At 33.1% G+C, this 19,113-nt stretch overlaps 3 protein-coding genes across 3 annotated transcripts; all 3 read left to right on the top strand.

Annotated features, from left to right (window-relative positions):
• Nucleotides 1-5,622: 5,622 nt before the first annotated feature.
• LOC25494455 (CBS domain-containing protein CBSX1, chloroplastic) lies at nucleotides 5,623-9,229 on the top strand. The gene is made up of 8 exons (XM_024781452.2): nucleotides 5,623-6,172; nucleotides 6,269-6,356; nucleotides 6,489-6,553; nucleotides 6,698-6,746; nucleotides 7,058-7,104; nucleotides 7,743-7,858; nucleotides 8,624-8,681; nucleotides 8,764-9,229. Exons 1-8 carry the CDS (start codon nucleotides 6,005-6,007, stop codon nucleotides 8,836-8,838), a joined length of 666 nt encoding a protein of 221 aa, XP_024637220.1. The 5' UTR covers nucleotides 5,623-6,004; the 3' UTR covers nucleotides 8,839-9,229.
• Nucleotides 9,230-9,840: 611 nt separating this feature from the next.
• Nucleotides 9,841-11,693, top strand: LOC112421126 (abscisate beta-glucosyltransferase). The gene has a single exon (XM_024781451.2). The coding sequence runs from the start codon at nucleotides 10,006-10,008 to the stop codon at nucleotides 11,419-11,421; it is 1,416 nt and encodes a 471-aa protein (XP_024637219.1). The 5' UTR covers nucleotides 9,841-10,005; the 3' UTR covers nucleotides 11,422-11,693.
• A 3,240-nt stretch (nucleotides 11,694-14,933) lies between these two features.
• LOC25494454 (scopoletin glucosyltransferase) lies at nucleotides 14,934-16,815 on the top strand. The gene has a single exon (XM_013601417.3). The coding sequence runs from the start codon at nucleotides 15,020-15,022 to the stop codon at nucleotides 16,454-16,456; it is 1,437 nt and encodes a 478-aa protein (XP_013456871.1). The 5' UTR covers nucleotides 14,934-15,019; the 3' UTR covers nucleotides 16,457-16,815.
• The last annotated feature ends 2,298 nt before the right edge of the window (nucleotides 16,816-19,113 follow it).

Genomic DNA, 19,113 nt, shown 5'->3' with positions numbered 1-19,113 from the left:
GACACATGCATTCATCACTAACATATTTTGTATTGGGGAAAAATAATACTAATAGCCTATAACATATTCATCACATATCTGCATCCATTATTTTTCTTATAAAATACACAATTATATACATATATATATATATATATATATATATATATATATATATATATTAAGAAACAAACTTACAATCTTTCAAAAAAATAAGAAACAACCTTGTGTACATAAGGTGTTTTCTTTTGAAGTATGATATATTTTGTATAACTGTTTGTGCCTAGTGTTCATAATTTAAAGAAATTAGAACACTATATAAAAATATTTAGTAGTGATTTGTTATGTTTTATCTCTTACAATTTTTTACACTTATAATCTTAAAAAAAAAAAAAAAAAAATCAATATAGACAACAATAATTAATTTATGGTGACAAAACAAAAAATTATAGAACATTTTGAAGCAGACTTTTTTTACACTGTGAGGGCTTAATACCCTATAGTGTTGTGCATGCATTTGCCGCTGGCGTCGCACGGCCACGACATGCTTTTGTTGTGTCGTTTGACATTCATTGTTTGTTTGTCATAATTTTCAGCAAAGTTGTCCCTTTTTCTTTTATGGATCGTTGCTTTAAGTTTCCCATTTTCCTCTCACCCCCTCTCTTTCTTGGTGGATATATCTTATTTTCTTCAATGTTCTAATCATTTTCCCCTATGTTTCTCTTACACATTCTCATTTGTCGACCTTTATTTTTTCTAATATCCATTTACCCCCTCCCCACTCTAGCATGTGAGAAACCAAACATGTAACTAAGTAAGCTCACCCCTTACTTTATATTGCAAAATATTCCCCTTAAGTCACAATATAGCCTTCTCTAAGGTGCTTCTAATGTTACACAACCAAAATCATTCATAAGATGTAAAGTAGTAACTAAATTTAAGCATAAAGACATTACTATAATCAAACATTAAAAATAAAGAAAATAATCCTTACATAAGGATATGAGAGAAATGTCATAAAGCGACTTTAATGAAAAAGTTGAGTCTTTTAAACATATTTATGTTGTTTTTTTGAGATAAAATTTTCAAAGAAATGTTAAAAATAGAATGAGAACATTGTCTAAGAAGAACTTTAAATTTCAAGAAGTCAATCTCACCATAAGAAACAACTATAGTGAGACCTGGGTTGCAAAATTGAATTGTTCCTTCAAAAAGACTCCATGATCGGGTTAGCAATGAATGGTGGATTTTTTTTTTATGTATTTATATGGGAAGAGAAGATGAAAAAGGAGTTAGGTTTTGTGAGAGGATTTTCATGTATGTGAATTTTGAGATAGTAGAGTTGAATCTGCTAAAACTTTTTTAGTATACTCAAAATTCGCTACTTTCACGCACACAAGCCTTTATGTTGTGCATGTGAGGTACAAATAATACGAGATTGAAACATTATAATATTGAAAAATTGAGTTACTTCAAACTCGATGGTCCCAATTGTTATAAATAACCTCTAGTACCCTTGCAATAATTGTTGTTCCAAAGGTGAATGATGGATTGAATTTGTGCTTTAACTTCCGTAGGAGTGTCTAACTCAAAATTTTGTGTAGCCTACTTATCCAAATATTATCCCACCTTCACCTAAGCCCCATTAAAACCCTTAAAGACCTCAAAGTGTGCATTGACATTGATTTTGATCGACGTTTAGAAACTTTTCAAGCTTATGGTAATATGTAGATTGCATGTCGACTGTGTGTGAACCCTTTCATATTTTTGCGTGGAGTTGTGAATTGGTGGTTGCTAACAAGTCAAACTAGCTCATCTTTAGCTAGTAAGGTGTTGAACTTTTGGGTACTATCGTTTGATCATGTAATTGTTATTTTACTGTCGGTTGTCAATTTTGCAAGTAAATTCCTTGAGGACAAGGAATGATTCAAGTTTGGGGTTGTGATGACAGTCAGTCATTCACTATTTTTAGTGTCATTTTCATGATATTTTGAGTTCACAAGCAAGTTTAAACAACAAAGAAAACAAGAAAAATAGAAGATTTTGAAGAAAGCAAAATCGTGTCACGATTGTTGAAAACGTGTTACGATTTGAAGCACAAGGTGAGGTTCATTCGACATTGGTTAAAACGTGTCACGATGGCTATTTCGTGACACGATTTTAGGAACCCTAATTTAGAAGTGTTTACTCTTGTGGTGTGAATAACAAGAGAATTGGGCTTTAACCCTTTTGCACAACCTATGGGTGTTGACCCGAAAAGAAGAACAAGAAGAAAGTGTCATGAAAAGAAAGAAAGAAAAAAACGGCACAACATAATATAAAAAGAGAAGCCATCATGGAATAGAAGCATCATCACGTTTTGGAAACAAGTGGAGCCGCACGCATCACGAGAAAGGAAGAAGGCACATGGATAGGGAAAAAAAACACATAATCAGTAACGATTGAAAGAAGATTGAGAAGCACCGTCGAAAACGACGGAACTCTATCGGTTTATTTTTTTTACGGTGACATTTAGCATGGGAATGGATAGTTGTTTGAGAATTGCTGATTACACATGTTGTTTGGCTGAGAAACACATGTAAAATACCAAAATACCCCTCGACAATTAACTATCGAGGAAAAAATAAAATCGGCTGCAGTTAACTCCCGAGGAAAACCTCGGCAGTTAACTGCCGAAATTCAATTAAATCCATCGGCAATTGAGTGCCGTGGAATCACTCATATGAATTGAGGAGCATCTATGTAATTGAGGAAATCCTACATCTGTTTCTTTTTTCCATTTCATCTTTTCCTTTTTGTTTGTCGATGCATGCTCATACAAAATTAGAAAAAAAAAATATTGAAACCACATGCATTTTCATATCTACAAGCCTCATGCGAGAGTTCATGGAAGGTTGGTGAAAGAGTCCATGTGTGAAAAAGCCTCATACACTATTGAGACACTTAGATTCCAATTCTTCTCTTCTTCTTCAATTATTCTGGTCCTAATTTACCCAAGGTTTTGCAATGGTAGTTTGATCCACATAACAAATTTCAATTGCCTTTTTTTGTTTGATGAATTTGGGAACTACCCACAAAGAAAAAATATTAAATTTGATGGGAAAAAGAAATTTGGGTGAAGATAAAAAATTGTTTGATTGTTCAGGAACACAAAGTGATTGGGAAAAGAAAATTTGGGTGAAGATAAAAAATTGTTCATGAACACAAATTAATTGGGAAAAGAAATTTTGATGGAAAAATTGTTTGGGTGAATACAGGTACACGAAGTGATTCCACGACACTCAATTGCCGATGGATTTAATTGAATTTCGGCAGTTAACTGCCGAGGTTTTCCTCGGGAGTTAACTGCAGCCGATTTTATTTTTCCTCGACAACTGCCGAGGGGTATTTTGGTATTTTACATGTGTTTCTCAGCCAAACAACACGTGTAATCAACAATACTCTAGTTGTTTCCCACCATAGGAAAGTAAATTTTATCCATTAGATTAAAGAGGTGTATAGATTTTAACATGGTCTATGTACACTATATTTTTTTCTATTTTTCTTTCACATTTCTTCAACCTTCAGATCTGAACTTTACATCTACAGTGGAGAAGAGTTTAACCCTCCACCAACGCATCATCACCGCCGTCTCTGAGACCGACATTGAAACCTACATCTCCGACTCCATTCTCCCTTCAAGAATCTCCTTTCTCGGCCCTGCCATCAATTTCCACTCGGATGCTTATAAAATGATTCTAAGAACACAAAATTCTAAAATTAAGGATTTTCTTATGCTCGGATTTTCATGTTTTTATTTTGATTCTTGAAATCGAGTATATTTGTTCTTTTGGCTTAAAAGGAGATAATAATAAAAAAGCAGAATTTGAAGCCAACAATGTTCTTTGTTTTCTTCGATGGTGGGTTTGGTAGAAAGAATTAAAATTCCAATTTCCTCTTTGTTGAATTCTTATTTTGCATCAGAGGAAGAGAAGGTGGATGAAGGTCACAATGGAAGGTCGGATAAGATGGTGAGGCTAGGAGGAAGATGATAATAGAGGATAAGTGGTTAGGTCTAGTACTGACAGACCATGATAATATTATGTTTCTTACTTAATCCAATGCTTAAAAAAAAAACTTTTTCATGGTGGAAAATAACCTTCCATTCTCATGCTAAACCTCACCTTTCTTTACTATGTTGTTTATGTATTTAATTATATCTAGCTAATTTCCTTTACTATGTGAAACTCTATTTATTGTGAATGACAATCTAGTTTTTATTCAACTCAATTGTTCTTAATGCTTTTTATATCCTGATCAGATATAAACATGATTTAGTGAGAATGAATGATTACTGACCATAGCTGTCTACTTAGACCTAATTGAGTTGTTCAAATAAACATTGTTAGTCTAGGAATAGATAATCAGTTATTTGTGATATTAAGTTAACGTTCGTAAAACCTTCAAAGATTATTAGACCACCTAAGGAATTAGGGGTTATAGTTTGAGAAGAGGGTCCTAAGTCAAGGGATTGATTAGGGCTATTTTATTAACCATCGTGAAACTAGAAAATCATTCATAAGAATAGGTGCAGTATACCGATTAGGGGAACTTAGAGGATTCGAAAGACCTAAACTCATCACTCTCCATATATTTTCCAAAACTATCTTTATTTTATGTTTATTTAATTTTATGCAATCAAATCAAATCTACAAACAAAATAATTTATACATCCTAAATATTTACTTTATTGCTAAATTGAGATTAACACAATGATACAAACTTATTTTATTACTTCGATACATTTTTAGTACATTTGCTTAAGTCTATCAACCCACTTAAACACACAAAATGGAGTGATTTGTTGTAGATGGTCTAATGAACATAAACTTAACAAAATAAATAATTGGACATAAACCGATTTCAAAAAAAGATGCAACACAATCATTTTCATTAATTTCAATGTTTGCGGTAAGGCAAAAAATTACATTCTTTGAAATGACATTTCATTTCTACCCACGTGTTTGGTAAAAATTTAAATTTTCTAAAAATGTTTTAAAATAAATCTGCGTGAGAGTGATAATTTATAGCAAGTTGAATTTTATTCGCATAAGAATGTTAGATTCCCATCCTTTACTCCATCCGATCACATTTACAAGCAAAAAACCAATTTTTAGGAGTGATTTTTTGTTTATAAACGTGATCGGATGGAGTAAATAACCATAGAAGAAGTTATGTGTAAATAACATTATTAAAAATATAACATTCCCGTGAACAAATTTTCAAAACTTAAAAAGAAATTTTACATTTTCAATCTCACATTCTGAAAAATATGTGTTTGTCTCAATTATTATGTTTATTATCATCTTAAATTTTATTTGAAAATACTACAACATTCAATCAAATTAAATTTACCCACAACAATATAGGAGACTGCACATGAAATGAATTAATTTGCGAAGAAGAATATATATTACCTTGATGTACTCCACTAAATATGATTTGTTGTCGTCATAAAAAAAAAATTTGACTTTGAAAATATGGTATGAGTGAAATTGGTCCTAAAATTCCACAATGTACAACAGAAGAAACTTCGAAAATTAGAAACCGTTAACCAAAAGCAAAGAAAAAGGAAAATTCAATACACACATTGAACACACGCGATCTTAAACAAAACGACACCGTTGCCAGATCCCGATACCGACTCAGTGTCCACATTGATCGCATTCCACACCGCCTTCAACGGAAAAGTAAAGTACGCTCACGTCTTCTACTTTTCCTTCAACCAATTTTCCTATTTTTATTTATTTATTTCTCTCTATATATTCTCTCTCTCTCTTTCTATATTCTAATTATTATATTCATTCATTCTTATTCCACCACCGCCATCATTCAATTCAATTATTTCATCTTCTTCATATTCACCTTTCAAAACAACACCAGATCATTTTTTTTTTCTTTCTTTTCTAAGAAAGAAAATAGAATAGGAGATTTGGTCTTTGTCGATTTCGTATCTCAGAATAGAAAAAGAGAAAATATTAAAAAAATGAGTTCGATTCATTTGATTAACACTCTCCCACTTAGCACTCCACATCGGATCATTTTACCTCATTGCCATTCTTTGCTTCCTTCTTCCGTCCTACCAAAACGACACCGTTTTGCACAATCCGCTAGGTTCAGTGTTGTTTCATCCCAAACCGTTAATTCGGTTCCGGTAAGTGTTCTTTTCTTCGGATCAAGCTTTTTTATTACGCTACCGTGTTTAATCTTATTTTTTCTAATATAGGTTTTGCTTTTTTTTTTTTTTTAGCGCGCGAATGGAACTTATACAGTTTCTGATTTCATGACTAAAAAGCATAATTTGCATGTTGTTAAAACCACTACTTCCGTTGATGAAGGTAGGTTCCACTCATAATTGTATTTTTTAGTTATATTTAAATATGATTTTAGCCTCTGAAATTTAGGCCTTCTTGTTATTATGTGATCCAACGTTAATTTTACATGGTTGCAATTTTTTGTTTTTGTTATAGCTTTGGAGGCTCTTGTCAAGAACAGAATCAGTGGTCTTCCGGTGATCGATGAGGAATGGAATCTGGTACTTGATTAATATAGTTTTGTTGTGGCTATGTACAAAAATGCAAGTACACACTAAATATGTGTTGTACTGTTGTTTTAGTTATTGTTTTAGTTACTCATTGTACTTGTTGTTTCGTTTCTGTTTCTTTTTTGGGTGATGTAGGTTGGAGTTGTTTCAGATTATGACTTGTTAGCAATTGATACAATATCAGGTACATAGGACATCTTTAATATTTTGTGTATTGTACTTTAAAGTGGCAAAATTTCAACCATTCTTTCGGTTATTAAAGTAAATCATTAAATCAATTTCTTTGAAAGCTTTGAGAATGGTTATAATTGTGTATTTTGTCTTCAAATTTTGTGTTGTAGTTGCTGAAACATGGAAGATACCGATATGTTTATGTTTATTTGGATGTTAATGAGAAAGAAATAGTAGTTTCTATTTTGGGATGTGAGTGAAGAAGCTAAATATTTATCTCATACTGTTGCTAAGTTCTTACTGATTGTTTGCTTTCGCTTTTAGGTAGCAGTGATGCAAGCTTATTCCCTGATGTGGACAGTACTTGGAAAGTAAGTGGCCGTTTTATGTTTGCAACCTTGCTGTTGTCATATAAGCAATAGTTGGATTACTGTATGAATGTTTCTAAATACATTCAACCAATTTTCTGTCAAATCATGATGATTCTATAGGATGCTGATTTTGTTTTAATCTGGCTTGATATCTTTCAATTCTGATGAAGATGAATAATGATGCTCACAAGTTTTGATTTGGGATATAACCATATATTTTATGAGTCATGCTAACCAGTGCCCTGTGCCCCGAAGACACTGGTTAAGGAAGTCAAAAGCAAGTTTTAAGTTGAAAACAACACTCTTAAATTGATTACACAAGTTCCAATGCAATACTACTATATTTGTTTCCTTAACAAGTGCCCCGGGGGCACCAATTAGCATTTCCCATATTTTATTTCAATGTTTGATGAATATTTGATTGCACATTTTCCTCAATCCACTCATTTTGTCAGGTGCTACTGATACCTATTTAAATTTTCACCCATGATATGCATTTGAGAAAAACCTTAATCTAGCCTTCATAGTCACTTTTTCCCAAACAGAAGGGAAATTGTAATTGTATAGAGATAGATAACTATTATCATTCTGTTAACTGGCTACTTACGTGCAGTTCTAATTATTGTTTTGCATGGCAGACATTCAATGAGATACAAAAGCTGCTTAGTAAGACCAATGGAAAAGTTGTCGGGGACTTGATGACTCCAAGTCCACTTGTTGTTCATGAATCCACTAGTCTGGAGGATGCTGCCAGGTACTGCTTTTACACACTGATAAGAACCACTATTTCTTTTTTACGAGTAATTAGGGAAGAATCCCCTTGGCTAACGAACATAAGTGAAAAACTTCAAATGTGTGTAATCTCTCAATTTCCGAAAGGATTCTCCGATGACAAGATTAGTTCCTCCTATTAACTCCTCTTAGCTTTGATGCTTGTTGATAAAGACTGGTTTTTTGCTGCATAGACCAGTGAAGAATCCCTATGATTACATAAACCAATGCTGAACTTCGAGGGTCTGCAACCTCCTAAATGCCGGAAAGCCCAACTCTCTGAAATGACTAGATAGCTCCCCTCTCAACCCCTCTTCTTATTTATAGCCAAGTTTTATTTTCCCTATTATGGTAGTCCCTGGCACCAGCTATTAACAAACAAACTAACTAGGTAAATAACTGACCAAGGGGTTACCTATCACATTTCACATACATATTGAATGGCTTTTTTTCTCTGACTATTATGTCACTGATGTCATAATAGTTTATAATTTCTTTCTTATATACTATTAGGGCAGCAAAAATATCTGGTAATTTATTGTAACACAAGTACAACCATTTGATTTACACGCATCCATGGAATTGAATCTTTTTTGAATGAGATTTCTAAATCTTATATCCATCCTAGCATCCATGGAATTGAATCTTTTGTTAAATGAGATTCCTAATCTCACATCCATCCTATAATGATAATCTTGGTTGTGAACATTGTTCTCCTGATGCCTGACACTGTTACTTCTTGTACTAGGCTGTTGCTTGAAACAAAATATCGTCGACTACCTGTGGTAGACAAAGATGGAAAGCTGGTGAGTTATTAATCTCTTGAAAGTTAAAACTTTGTTATTACATCAATGAATTCGGCTGATTGATTTTTCACAATTTTGCTAGGTTGGACTTATTACAAGGGGGAATATTGTTAAGGCGGCTCTACTGTCAAAGCGCTCTGGTGAGAGGCTCACATAGTTTGACAAAAACAGAATTCAAGTGCTCCTGTAGTCATAGTCAGGTGGATATTTTGTCTATTAAGAATGGATGTTTCAGCCCAAAAGGGGAGCTGAAGGCAACTTGTGATGACCTTCAGAGACCTTTAAAGTGGGTGATTAATATACTTATTACCATTTAGAGGAAAGCGAGTTATCGATCTCCTTACCTGACATTGTTTCTGTGCGTTGAATTCTTTAGGCTTAAAGACAGTATATATCCAGTTAATATTTGTATAGGCTCTCTTAAATCTTGATAGGTATGGGATTGGAATAAGATTCATTTTGAGAACTGTAATATAATTTGCAAATTGGTTAGCATTATAGTTTAAACATGATGTATAATGTCCCTCGTCCTCTTTCCTATTGTATCATCTCGAACTTCCTAATCCCTTTCTGTATTTAACAGGTCCTTGTTTAATTGAATAACTAATATAGACATGCTTGTGGAATTTCTCCATGAATTAAAAAAGAGTAGTGCTATATCCCACGAAATAGCCTTGCTCTGTATCATTCTTTGTTTTCGTTAATGAACTTTTCGTAGTAACAATCATAATCCATTAAAAAATCATACTCCAATTAAATCCCATCATTCAATTGAGTGAAACAATTCACTTTTTGAAAAACAACAAAAATCCCAATTTTCAAAAGCAAATGAAACGATTCATGAAGAAATGAAACAAGAAAAAACATGTACATTTCAAAAACCAACACTAGTGTTTGAATGCAAAGTTTAAAACAATGCAACCTATACAAATTTCTATAAATTAGTTTTGGCGTACATTCAAAAACATCTAACAAAATAAGCAATGCACTCTTGCATGACATATGCATGTACCGAAAGTGAGTTTGACCAAATCATTTGCTGAAGTCACAGCTGATTCAAACATGCACCAAGTGGTCCTATAGGTTCATTTTTCTTCTATCCATACCTAGAGACTCCGTCAACATGTGAGATGTCTCAAGGTTGTAATATGTCTGTCATTCATGACGTTTTCATGTCAAACTTTTCTGATTGGCCGTACAAAAAATGATTCTATAACACAACTCTTCCATCTTCAACATAATTGGACCTGCATCTTCCTCATAACTCACAGTTTTTCACTAAGCAAGTCAAGTGAGTTGTGAGCATCATCATCTCCATTTCAACATGAACCATGAAACTGATGCAGTTAAAATATACTTCTTCCCCTTCGTAGGTGGAGGACATCAGATTCCAATGGTAGACACAGCAAGAGTGTTTGCAAAACATGGAGCCACATCAACCATCATAACTACACCATCTAACGCTCTTCAATTCCAAAATTCAATCACCAGAGACCAAAAATCCAATCATCCCATCACCATTCAGATTCTCACCACCCCTGAAAACACTGAAGTAACTGACACCGACATGTCTGCTGGTCCCATGATCGATACCTCGATTCTCCTTGAACCTCTGAAACAGTTCCTAGTCCAACACAGACCGGACGGTATAGTTGTTGACATGTTTCATCGTTGGGCTGGCGACATCATCGATGAACTCAAAATTCCAAGAATTGTCTTCAATGGTAACGGGTGTTTCCCGCGCTGTGTCATTGAAAATACGAGAAAACATGTTGTGTTAGAGAATCTGAGTTCAGACTCAGAACCTTTCATTGTTCCTGGCCTTCCTGACATAATCGAGATGACACGGTCTCAGACTCCAATTTTCATGAGAAACCCATCTCAGTTTTCTGATAGGATAAAGCAATTAGAGGAAAATAGCCTTGGTACTCTTATCAATAGTTTTTATGATTTGGAACCAGCTTATGCTGATTACGTAAGAAACAAACTGGGAAAGAAAGCATGGCTTGTAGGACCAGTTTCTCTTTGCAACAGAAGCGTAGAAGATAAGAAAGAAAGAGGGAAACAACCCACTATAGATGAACAAAGTTGTTTGAATTGGTTGAATTCTAAGAAACCCAATTCAGTTCTTTACATAAGTTTTGGGAGCGTAGCTCGCGTACCAATGAAACAGCTCAAGGAAATTGCTTATGGCTTAGAAGCTTCTGATCAATCATTCATTTGGGTGGTTGGGAAGATTCTCAACTCATCTAAAAATGAAGAAGATTGGGTTCTTGATAAATTTGAAAGGCGAATGAAGGAAATGGATAAAGGTTTGATTTTTAGAGGTTGGGCTCCTCAGCTTTTGATTTTGGAGCATGAGGCTGTTGGAGGGTTTATGACTCATTGTGGATGGAACTCAACTTTAGAAGGTGTGTGTGCTGGAGTACCTATGGCGACTTGGCCACTTTCAGCTGAGCAATTTATCAATGAGAAGTTGATAACTGATGTGTTGAGGATTGGTGTTCAAGTTGGTAGTAGAGAGTGGGGGTCTTGGGATGAAGAGAGGAAAGAGTTGGTTGGAAGAGAGAAGGTGGAGTTGGCAGTGAAGAAGTTGATGGCGGAGAGTGAAGATACAGAGGAAATGAGAAGGCGGGTTAAAAGTATTTTTGAGAATGCAAAAAGAGCTGTTGAAGAAGGTGGAAGTTCTTATGATGATATTCATGCATTGATTCAATGCAAGACAAGTTTAGATTGTTAAACAATGCAAGACAAGTGCTATTCGATCACCTCTGATGGACAATGTATGCGATTCAATAAGACTCAACTGAAATGCTATTCAATAAACACTGTATGCCAACATGAAAACTAACCATGAAAACTAAGATGTGTATTATAGTAGAGATCTTCTCCATTTCTCCAAAGAAATAAAGATGTCAATTACTAAAACTTTAGGATATAAATATATGTTACATATCACATTTTTAGAGTCTTTTTAATTAAATTTTAAGTCTATTTTTATTAGTTATTTAATTTAGAGTCAATTTGAATAAGTCAAGCAAGGAAATATTAGAATTAATGGGTTATTATCATGATTATTTGTTATGTGATCAAACAAGAGCAAAATAAGAAGTGCCAACAGCAATGATTTTAATATTCATATTAAAGATTGGGCTTGAGAAAATCAAATTAAAGAAAAGCGTAACATGCTTGTGGAGAAAGAAAGGAACTAGGTTACATTCCTATATATAAGAAAGCTAGCTATGCACAAAATTGGAATTCATGTTGGGGAAGCTAGCCGCACAGCACATCACATTTCGGAGGAAATTGGGATACAGGATCACGAAAAGGATGAGCATACATTAGCACCTATTGAGAAGAAATTGAAGAGCAACGTCGATAACGACGAGATTCTATCGATTTATTTTCTTTACTATGTTGTTTATTCTTTAATCATGTCTATCTAATTCCCTTTGATTGAACCATAATGAACCTATTATAAAATTGGAACTCTCTTTGTTATCAATATTATTCGGTCTTTATTCAGAATTATTTATGTTAATTGCTTTTCATATGATTGTTTGCTTGACTATTAACCCTAGCTTCTTGCAATCACATAAATTGATCTTAGTAATTGAATGACTACTAACCCTAACTTTTAATTCTGAAATAGTAATTTTGTTTTTGTTTAATTCAACATAGGAACCTAGGGATAGGAAATTGATGGTTATGACATGAATTAACATTCTGACATCGCTTCCGCGATTATTCAATCGGTTGAAGAGATTAAAAGGTTATAACTTAGGAAAGAGTTTTGAGTCAAGAGATTGAATAAGTGTTGAGAGTAAAGAGAGATAAGCTATTTCACATAAAGCAATAGAGGATTCACCAACTTGATCATCTGCTTTAATCCAATTATCAAACCATTTTATTTTTCTTGATCATCTGCTTTAATCCAATTATCAAACGATTTTATTTTCTGTTATTTACTTTTTATTGCACCCTAATCTACTGTCTAGGGCAACCCATAAATTTATTACATCCTTTATTTTAACGAACTTGCTAAGCAGAAATTAACAACGGTTCTCGTGGATACGAACTTTATTACTACCTCGATAGCTTTTGGTACACTTGCCAAATATCTATCAATCACTTTTAAATATGTGCATTTATATACTAAAACTTTAGTACTGAACATCTCCATTTCTCAAAAGATAATCTCCACTTGTTAACTCAGTCATAAATTCACAACTTCGCTTAATCTAATACAAAAGCCAATAAAGTGTCTGGTTGGACTTAACTCAACTCTATGACTAAAATCAAAGGTAGAAGGTTGTCTTCAAATTCAACAGTGGTGTCTCTGTCCGATATAGTGTTTAAGGGGCGGTTGATGGGATGAGCGATTTGGTGATTGTAGGCTAGATTGTAAACGACATTACAAGTTCAAGGAATGGATAGTATCGAGAAAAAGAAGTTTTGTGATGATTGAGTAGTACTATTGCAGAAGAGGTGTTGATGCTAATTATTTTGTTGAGCAGTAGCAGTGCATACTCAATTATGGGCAAAGGATGTTGGTGCAAGTAAGGCGTTGTAGGAGCAAGTTGTGTCCAAAAAATGGGAAGACTGGTTTTAGGAAAGCAGAAAGAAGACATTATGTAGAACTTTGGAACATTGACTTCAGCTAAAGGGAGTCAAGTATTTATCCAATGCAAGAAATAAGGGTGTCAAGGTTTATGGTTATTTTGTGATGATTGGATGTTATGGAATGGCCTTTGAGTACACTGGTTAACTTGAATATTATATTTGTGGAACGATGCAAGTGTTGGTGCAGAATTGAAAACCATCTTCTGCATAATTATGCATTAGATGGTTCTTATTAGTTACACAGATGTACTTTACAATGAATGTAGCCTTGGGTATATGTTGTTTTGTTTGGTTACATTTGTACCGTGTAAAGCATGTGGACTGATGTTATTTCCCTCCATTTATGCACATCTTGTGCTGTGGGAGTAAATTTAATGAAAATCCACTTTTCAAAACTAACTTATACTCTCTCCCTCTTAAATTATAAGCCATATTGATTAGTTTTGGTACAAAGTAAGCAATGTAATTAATTCTGTGTAAAAAATAGAAATTATGAATTATTTTATAAAACTATCCTTCATTTATGTCATGAGAAATATAAATTAAAAAAAAATAATAGAAAGAAGATAGTAAGAGTTAAAAGTATAATATAAGAAAAGTAACATTAATGCTTAATTGATATTGTAAAACAATTTATAGTTAGAGGTAATTTTTTAAGGTTCATGAGAATATTATAATGTTAACAAAACATATTTTTCTTTTGTTGAAAGAACCAAACATATTTTTTTTTAAATAGCAACAAAATTCACATTTTTATATTCCAAAGAATGTTATTCCTTATTCATAACCAAAAAAAAATTTGGTAAACTTAAACAAACACATTCAAAGTAGTGCAATTGAACTCACATGTCTCTTTTCCAAAGCATGTTATTCAATGCTTGCACCATCCTTATATATAAGCATTTTTTTCACTCTTAAAAAAACTTGATAACGTAGTTAACATGTCTTGTAATTATTATTGTTGTTTTTTGATCTTCACTTTTATGGCATCAGTGACATTGTAATTGGTTTTACACACCTTGTGCGGGATGATTTACCTTTGTTATTAATACATTTCATTTTAGCTTGTTCAAAAACAATGTCTATTTTATATATAAATGTACATAAAATATCATTTATATGTGTACGCAGTAAATTTTGCTTTTTCATATTCCAACACACTCAATGATTTTAATTAGGAATTTATTTAGGGACATAGCAAGTAAGTTTTTGAAAAAATAATGAATTTGAATCATAACAATTTGACAAATTACACAAGAGTATGCTTTTAGCTAGACTCAACTCCTCCTTCTTCTTTGTTTTGCAATAAAGTTTTAATACATAAAAGTTAAAATACTATAAACAACATTAGCATTCTGTTTCTTCCAAAAAAATAAAACATTAGCACTCTGCTTTAGTCAAAAAACAAAAAAAATAACAGTAGCACTCTGCTATTTTTAAAATGAGCTCGTGGACTGCGTGGTGAACAGATCTCATCCATGCATGTTGTACCATAGCCAAGTGTTAGATAAATAAATACATATAAATCAATATTCAAAAAATAATATAAATGAAAAACTTTATAAGAACAAATAATATATTAATAGCCCGTGTAAAACGCGATTGCAAAACTTTATTTTTCAATGATTAATTCATCTTTATATAAGCAACAAAACTTTAGCATAGTCTTCATCTTTTCCCTCTCATTGCAAAAATCCAGAACTCACAAATTCACCATGACTAACGAAAATCAAGAACTTCACATAATCTTCTTCCCATTTCTAGCCAATGGCCACATCATACCTTGTGTAGACCTTGCAAGAGTCTTCTCTTCAAGAGGACTCAAAGTCACCATTGTCACAACTCATCTCAATGTACCTCTCATTTCAAGAACCATTGGAAAAGCTAAAATCAACATCAAAACTATCAAATTCCCTTCACCAGAAGAAACCGGTTTACCGGAAGGTTGCGAAAATTCTGAATCAGCATTAGCACCAGACAAGTTCATCAAGTTCATGAAATCAACCCTTCTTCTAAGGGAACCACTTGAACATGTTTTGGAACAAGAAAAACCAGATTGTTTAGTTGCTGACATGTTTTTCCCTTGGTCAACTGATTCTGCAGCAAAATTCAACATTCCTAGGATTGTGTTTCATGGTTTAGGTTTCTTCCCTTTATGTGTTTTGGCTTGTACAAGACAGTACAAACCTCAAGATAAAGTCTCATCTTACACAGAACCTTTTGTTGTTCCTAATCTTCCTGGAGAAATCACACTGACGAAGATGCAGTTACCGCAACTTCCTCAGCATGATAAAGTCTTCACAAAACTATTGGAAGAGTCTAATGAATCAGAAGTGAAAAGCTTTGGTGTGATTGCAAACACTTTCTATGAACTTGAACCGGTTTATGCTGATCATTATCGAAACGAGCTTGGAAGAAAAGCTTGGCATTTAGGTCCAGTTTCTTTATGCAATAGAGACACTGAAGAAAAAGCATGTAGAGGAAGAGAAGCATCGATCGACGAACACGAGTGTTTGAAATGGCTACAATCAAAAGAACCAAATTCAGTTATTTATGTTTGTTTTGGTAGCATGACGGTTTTCAGCGACGCTCAGCTTAAGGAAATTGCAATGGGACTTGAAGCTTCTGAAGTTCCATTCATTTGGGTTGTGAGGAAAAGTGCTAAAAGTGAAGGTGAAAATTTGGAATGGCTACCAGAAGGTTTTGAGGAAAGAATTGAAGGTAGTGGTAAAGGATTGATCATAAGAGGTTGGGCACCACAAGTGATGATATTGGATCATGAATCAGTTGGAGGGTTTGTGACACATTGTGGATGGAATTCAACATTGGAAGGAGTGAGTGCAGGGTTACCAATGGTGACATGGCCAATGTATGGTGAACAATTTTACAATGCAAAGTTTTTGAGTGATATAGTTAAGATTGGTGTTGGTGTTGGGGTGCAAACTTGGATTGGAATGGGAGGTGGTGAGCCTGTGAAGAAAGATGTTATAGAGAAGGCAGTGAGAAGGATCATGGTTGGGGATGAAGCAGAGGAAATGAGAAGCAGAGCAAAGGAGTTTGGGAAAATGGCTAGAAGAGCTGTGGAGGTTGGTGGATCTTCTTACAATGATTTTAGCAATTTAATTGAGGATTTGAAGTCACGTGCATACTAATGTGTATGCAATTAGTGGCAATATGTTTGTTCACATGTTGTGTGTTTAAAGTCGATGACACATATCTTATCTTAGTATCAATAAATGTTACGAACACTCAGTTTAATCGGTGTGTTAGAGAATCATACCTAGGTCATTGAAGTTGATGGACAAATTTTCAACCAAATGATTCTAGGATAATCGAGTAAGACTCAGTTTAATTAGTGTTTAAACTACTGCATTAACTTTTTCTTTAACTTAGTTTTAAACTTGAGGTTTTCTAAGATAATTTTATTTTGTGCTTCACATATGTCAAGAGAGACGTAAACTTGAAATAATGTGAGTTTGTTGGTATGATATCATAAACATTTTTTATTGTGCAAATTCGAGTCCTGAAAATGTAACATTAAAACTTTTGAAGTAGAATTCTTGTTTGGGCTGACCTAATAGTGTTGGTTTGGAGTTTGTAGTATGCTTCTTCTTAAGGTGTCATGTTCAATTCTCTTTTGTACCAATTTAAGTGGATTGGTTTAGTTTCTCAAAAAAATCTTTTGAAGTAGAATTCTGCCGTTTATATGATCAAAGAGATCAATGAAAAAAATTCACCAAAAGCACAATTACTCTCATGATTTGGCATAAAAGTTTAAAGGATATAGCAAAATTGCTTAAGTTCCAGATTTGACAGAAAACACCTTAGATAGTGGTGTTAGATAACCAATCACAATTCACAATTAGTCACGATGTATTCGTTACAATTATGGCATTTAGCATTTTCTCTATAAATTGTAGGCTTAAATTCACTATTAGCCCATGTGGTTTTTAAATTGTACAATTTTGTTGAGCGATTTTGACCTTAAGTATACCCCATGTCTCATTTGGCAGCTCTTCATTTAATTTTGCACCAATGTGACATTTTTTGTATGATATGTCACTTATCATTATGCCACCTGAATTTTGATTAAATTAAAGGGGTTGCTAATCAGGGCCCTAAGGGCAATGGTTAATGATTCCAATAATGGAAACTTTATCTTGGAAATACAAGTCTTTACTTATTTCTTAGCAATAATTATACCACTTTTTGATGTAAACTTACTCATTTTAATACTTTAACCAATGTCCCAAAGGCAATTGTTAGCATTCTCCTAAATTAAATCATAAAAAAAACATAAATTGTATGTTCAATTAATTCTTATTAAATGAAAATTCAAAACAGCTTCACATAGTCCCACCAATTAATGTGGACATTGCTTGTAATTTGAGGAGGAACAAGTGATTGGAAAGAAATGCAAGGAAACCCTCTTTTTTCCTTCTTGCCCAACAAAATTGAAGATGAAGGAAGAAAGATGAATTTCTTGCAATGGAATTTGGCTTGTTTGAAATGGCGAGTTTTAGCATGGGGCAATTGTGAAATTGCCCCATCTTAGATCAATTTTGTTTTATTTGTTGTTACATGTACACCCTGCATTTTATATTCTAATTTATAGCTCTACTCAATTATAATTTGACTCAAATTAATTTACTTGTAAATACATTATTTTTTAATCTCCCGTTTAAAAATCTAATAAGTCCAACTCATTCTCAATAATTTTTTTAATTTGAAAACATAGACATGTTTAAATCTGGGCTAAAAAATATATGGCGTAAATATATATTTACTACATTATTTATAAAGAAATAAATTTAGTTTGTATCTAACTTTGTAATATTAATCCCATCCACAAAACTTTTTTTAATATTAATTAGGGTTAAATATATTTTTGGTGCTTATAAATATAACTAAATTTGTTTTTAGTTCTTATAAAAAATGACATATTTTTGTCTCTTTAAAATATTTTAGTCCCCATTAAATTAAAATTAAAATTGATATATTATAAATGAATATGGCTATAAATTGGAATATAAAAATGCAGGATGTACAACTAATAGCAAATAAAACAAAATTGATCTAAGATGGGGCAATTTGACAATTGCCCCATGCTAAAACTCGCCGACAACAATGGGTAGATGAAATGATTTGTGATGAACAAATTCGTTCCCCCTCCTTCTATGGTTAAGCCATGAAGAGGAGAAGGAGGGAGAGTTTTCACCTTTTGTTGATGTTGTTTTTCGTGTCGACTCTTTGACTCCTCTCATTTATCTCATTTATATACTTCAAGTCAAGTGGTTAAATGACTAATATGTCCTTAAGTTAGCTACTCCTTTCGTCCCATAATACATGACACTATTTTGAAAATACTTATCGAGACGAATCTAACGACATCTTATATGAGATTATTTATCTTCGTATATTAGTAGAAAAATATGGTCAAAGTAAGTTAGGTCAAAATTGCACATTTTTAAATGGGTCACCTATTGTGGGACGGAGGAAGTAATAATTACTAAAACGTCCTTCTAATGATTATTGTAATATTATAATTAAACACTTAATATATTTATTTTTTGAACAAGCCAAGATGAAATATAAGCTGAAATTAAACCAATCACCAACAAAATACAAAAACACGAGACATGGAGCAATAACAAATCACTAGCTAAGAAACAAGACTCAATCATTGAATATGAAGGACATTAGACGATAAGTTAACGAAACTTAATCCCAACAATAATATATCTTTGTATAACCATGGAAACGTTCAATGAGCGACATGTGAGGTTATAATTGAAATATGAGTATATAA

Source organism: Medicago truncatula, chromosome 4, assembly GCF_003473485.1.
Source record: "Medicago truncatula cultivar Jemalong A17 chromosome 4, MtrunA17r5.0-ANR, whole genome shotgun sequence".
NCBI lineage: Eukaryota > Viridiplantae > Streptophyta > Magnoliopsida > Fabales > Fabaceae > Medicago > Medicago truncatula.
The sequence above is the reverse complement of the archived record's forward strand: the minus strand, read 5'-3'. Positions and strand labels throughout refer to the sequence as shown.

Bases quoted from the DNA above. Each gene is read 5' to 3' on its own strand.
- LOC112421126 (XM_024781451.2), top strand. From the start codon at position 10,006: ATGAACCATGAAACTGATGCAGTTAAAATATACTTCTTCCCCTTCGTA.
- LOC25494455 (XM_024781452.2), top strand. From the start codon at position 6,005: ATGAGTTCGATTCATTTGATTAACACTCTCCCACTTAGCACTCCACAT. The intron at 6,357-6,488 runs GTAGGTTCCACT...TTTTTGTTATAG, and splicing joins CACTACTTCCGTTGATGAAG to CTTTGGAGGCTCTTGTCAAG. The intron at 6,747-7,057 runs GTACATAGGACA...TTTCGCTTTTAG, and splicing joins AGCAATTGATACAATATCAG to GTAGCAGTGATGCAAGCTTA.
- LOC25494454 (XM_013601417.3), top strand. From the start codon at position 15,020: ATGACTAACGAAAATCAAGAACTTCACATAATCTTCTTCCCATTTCTA.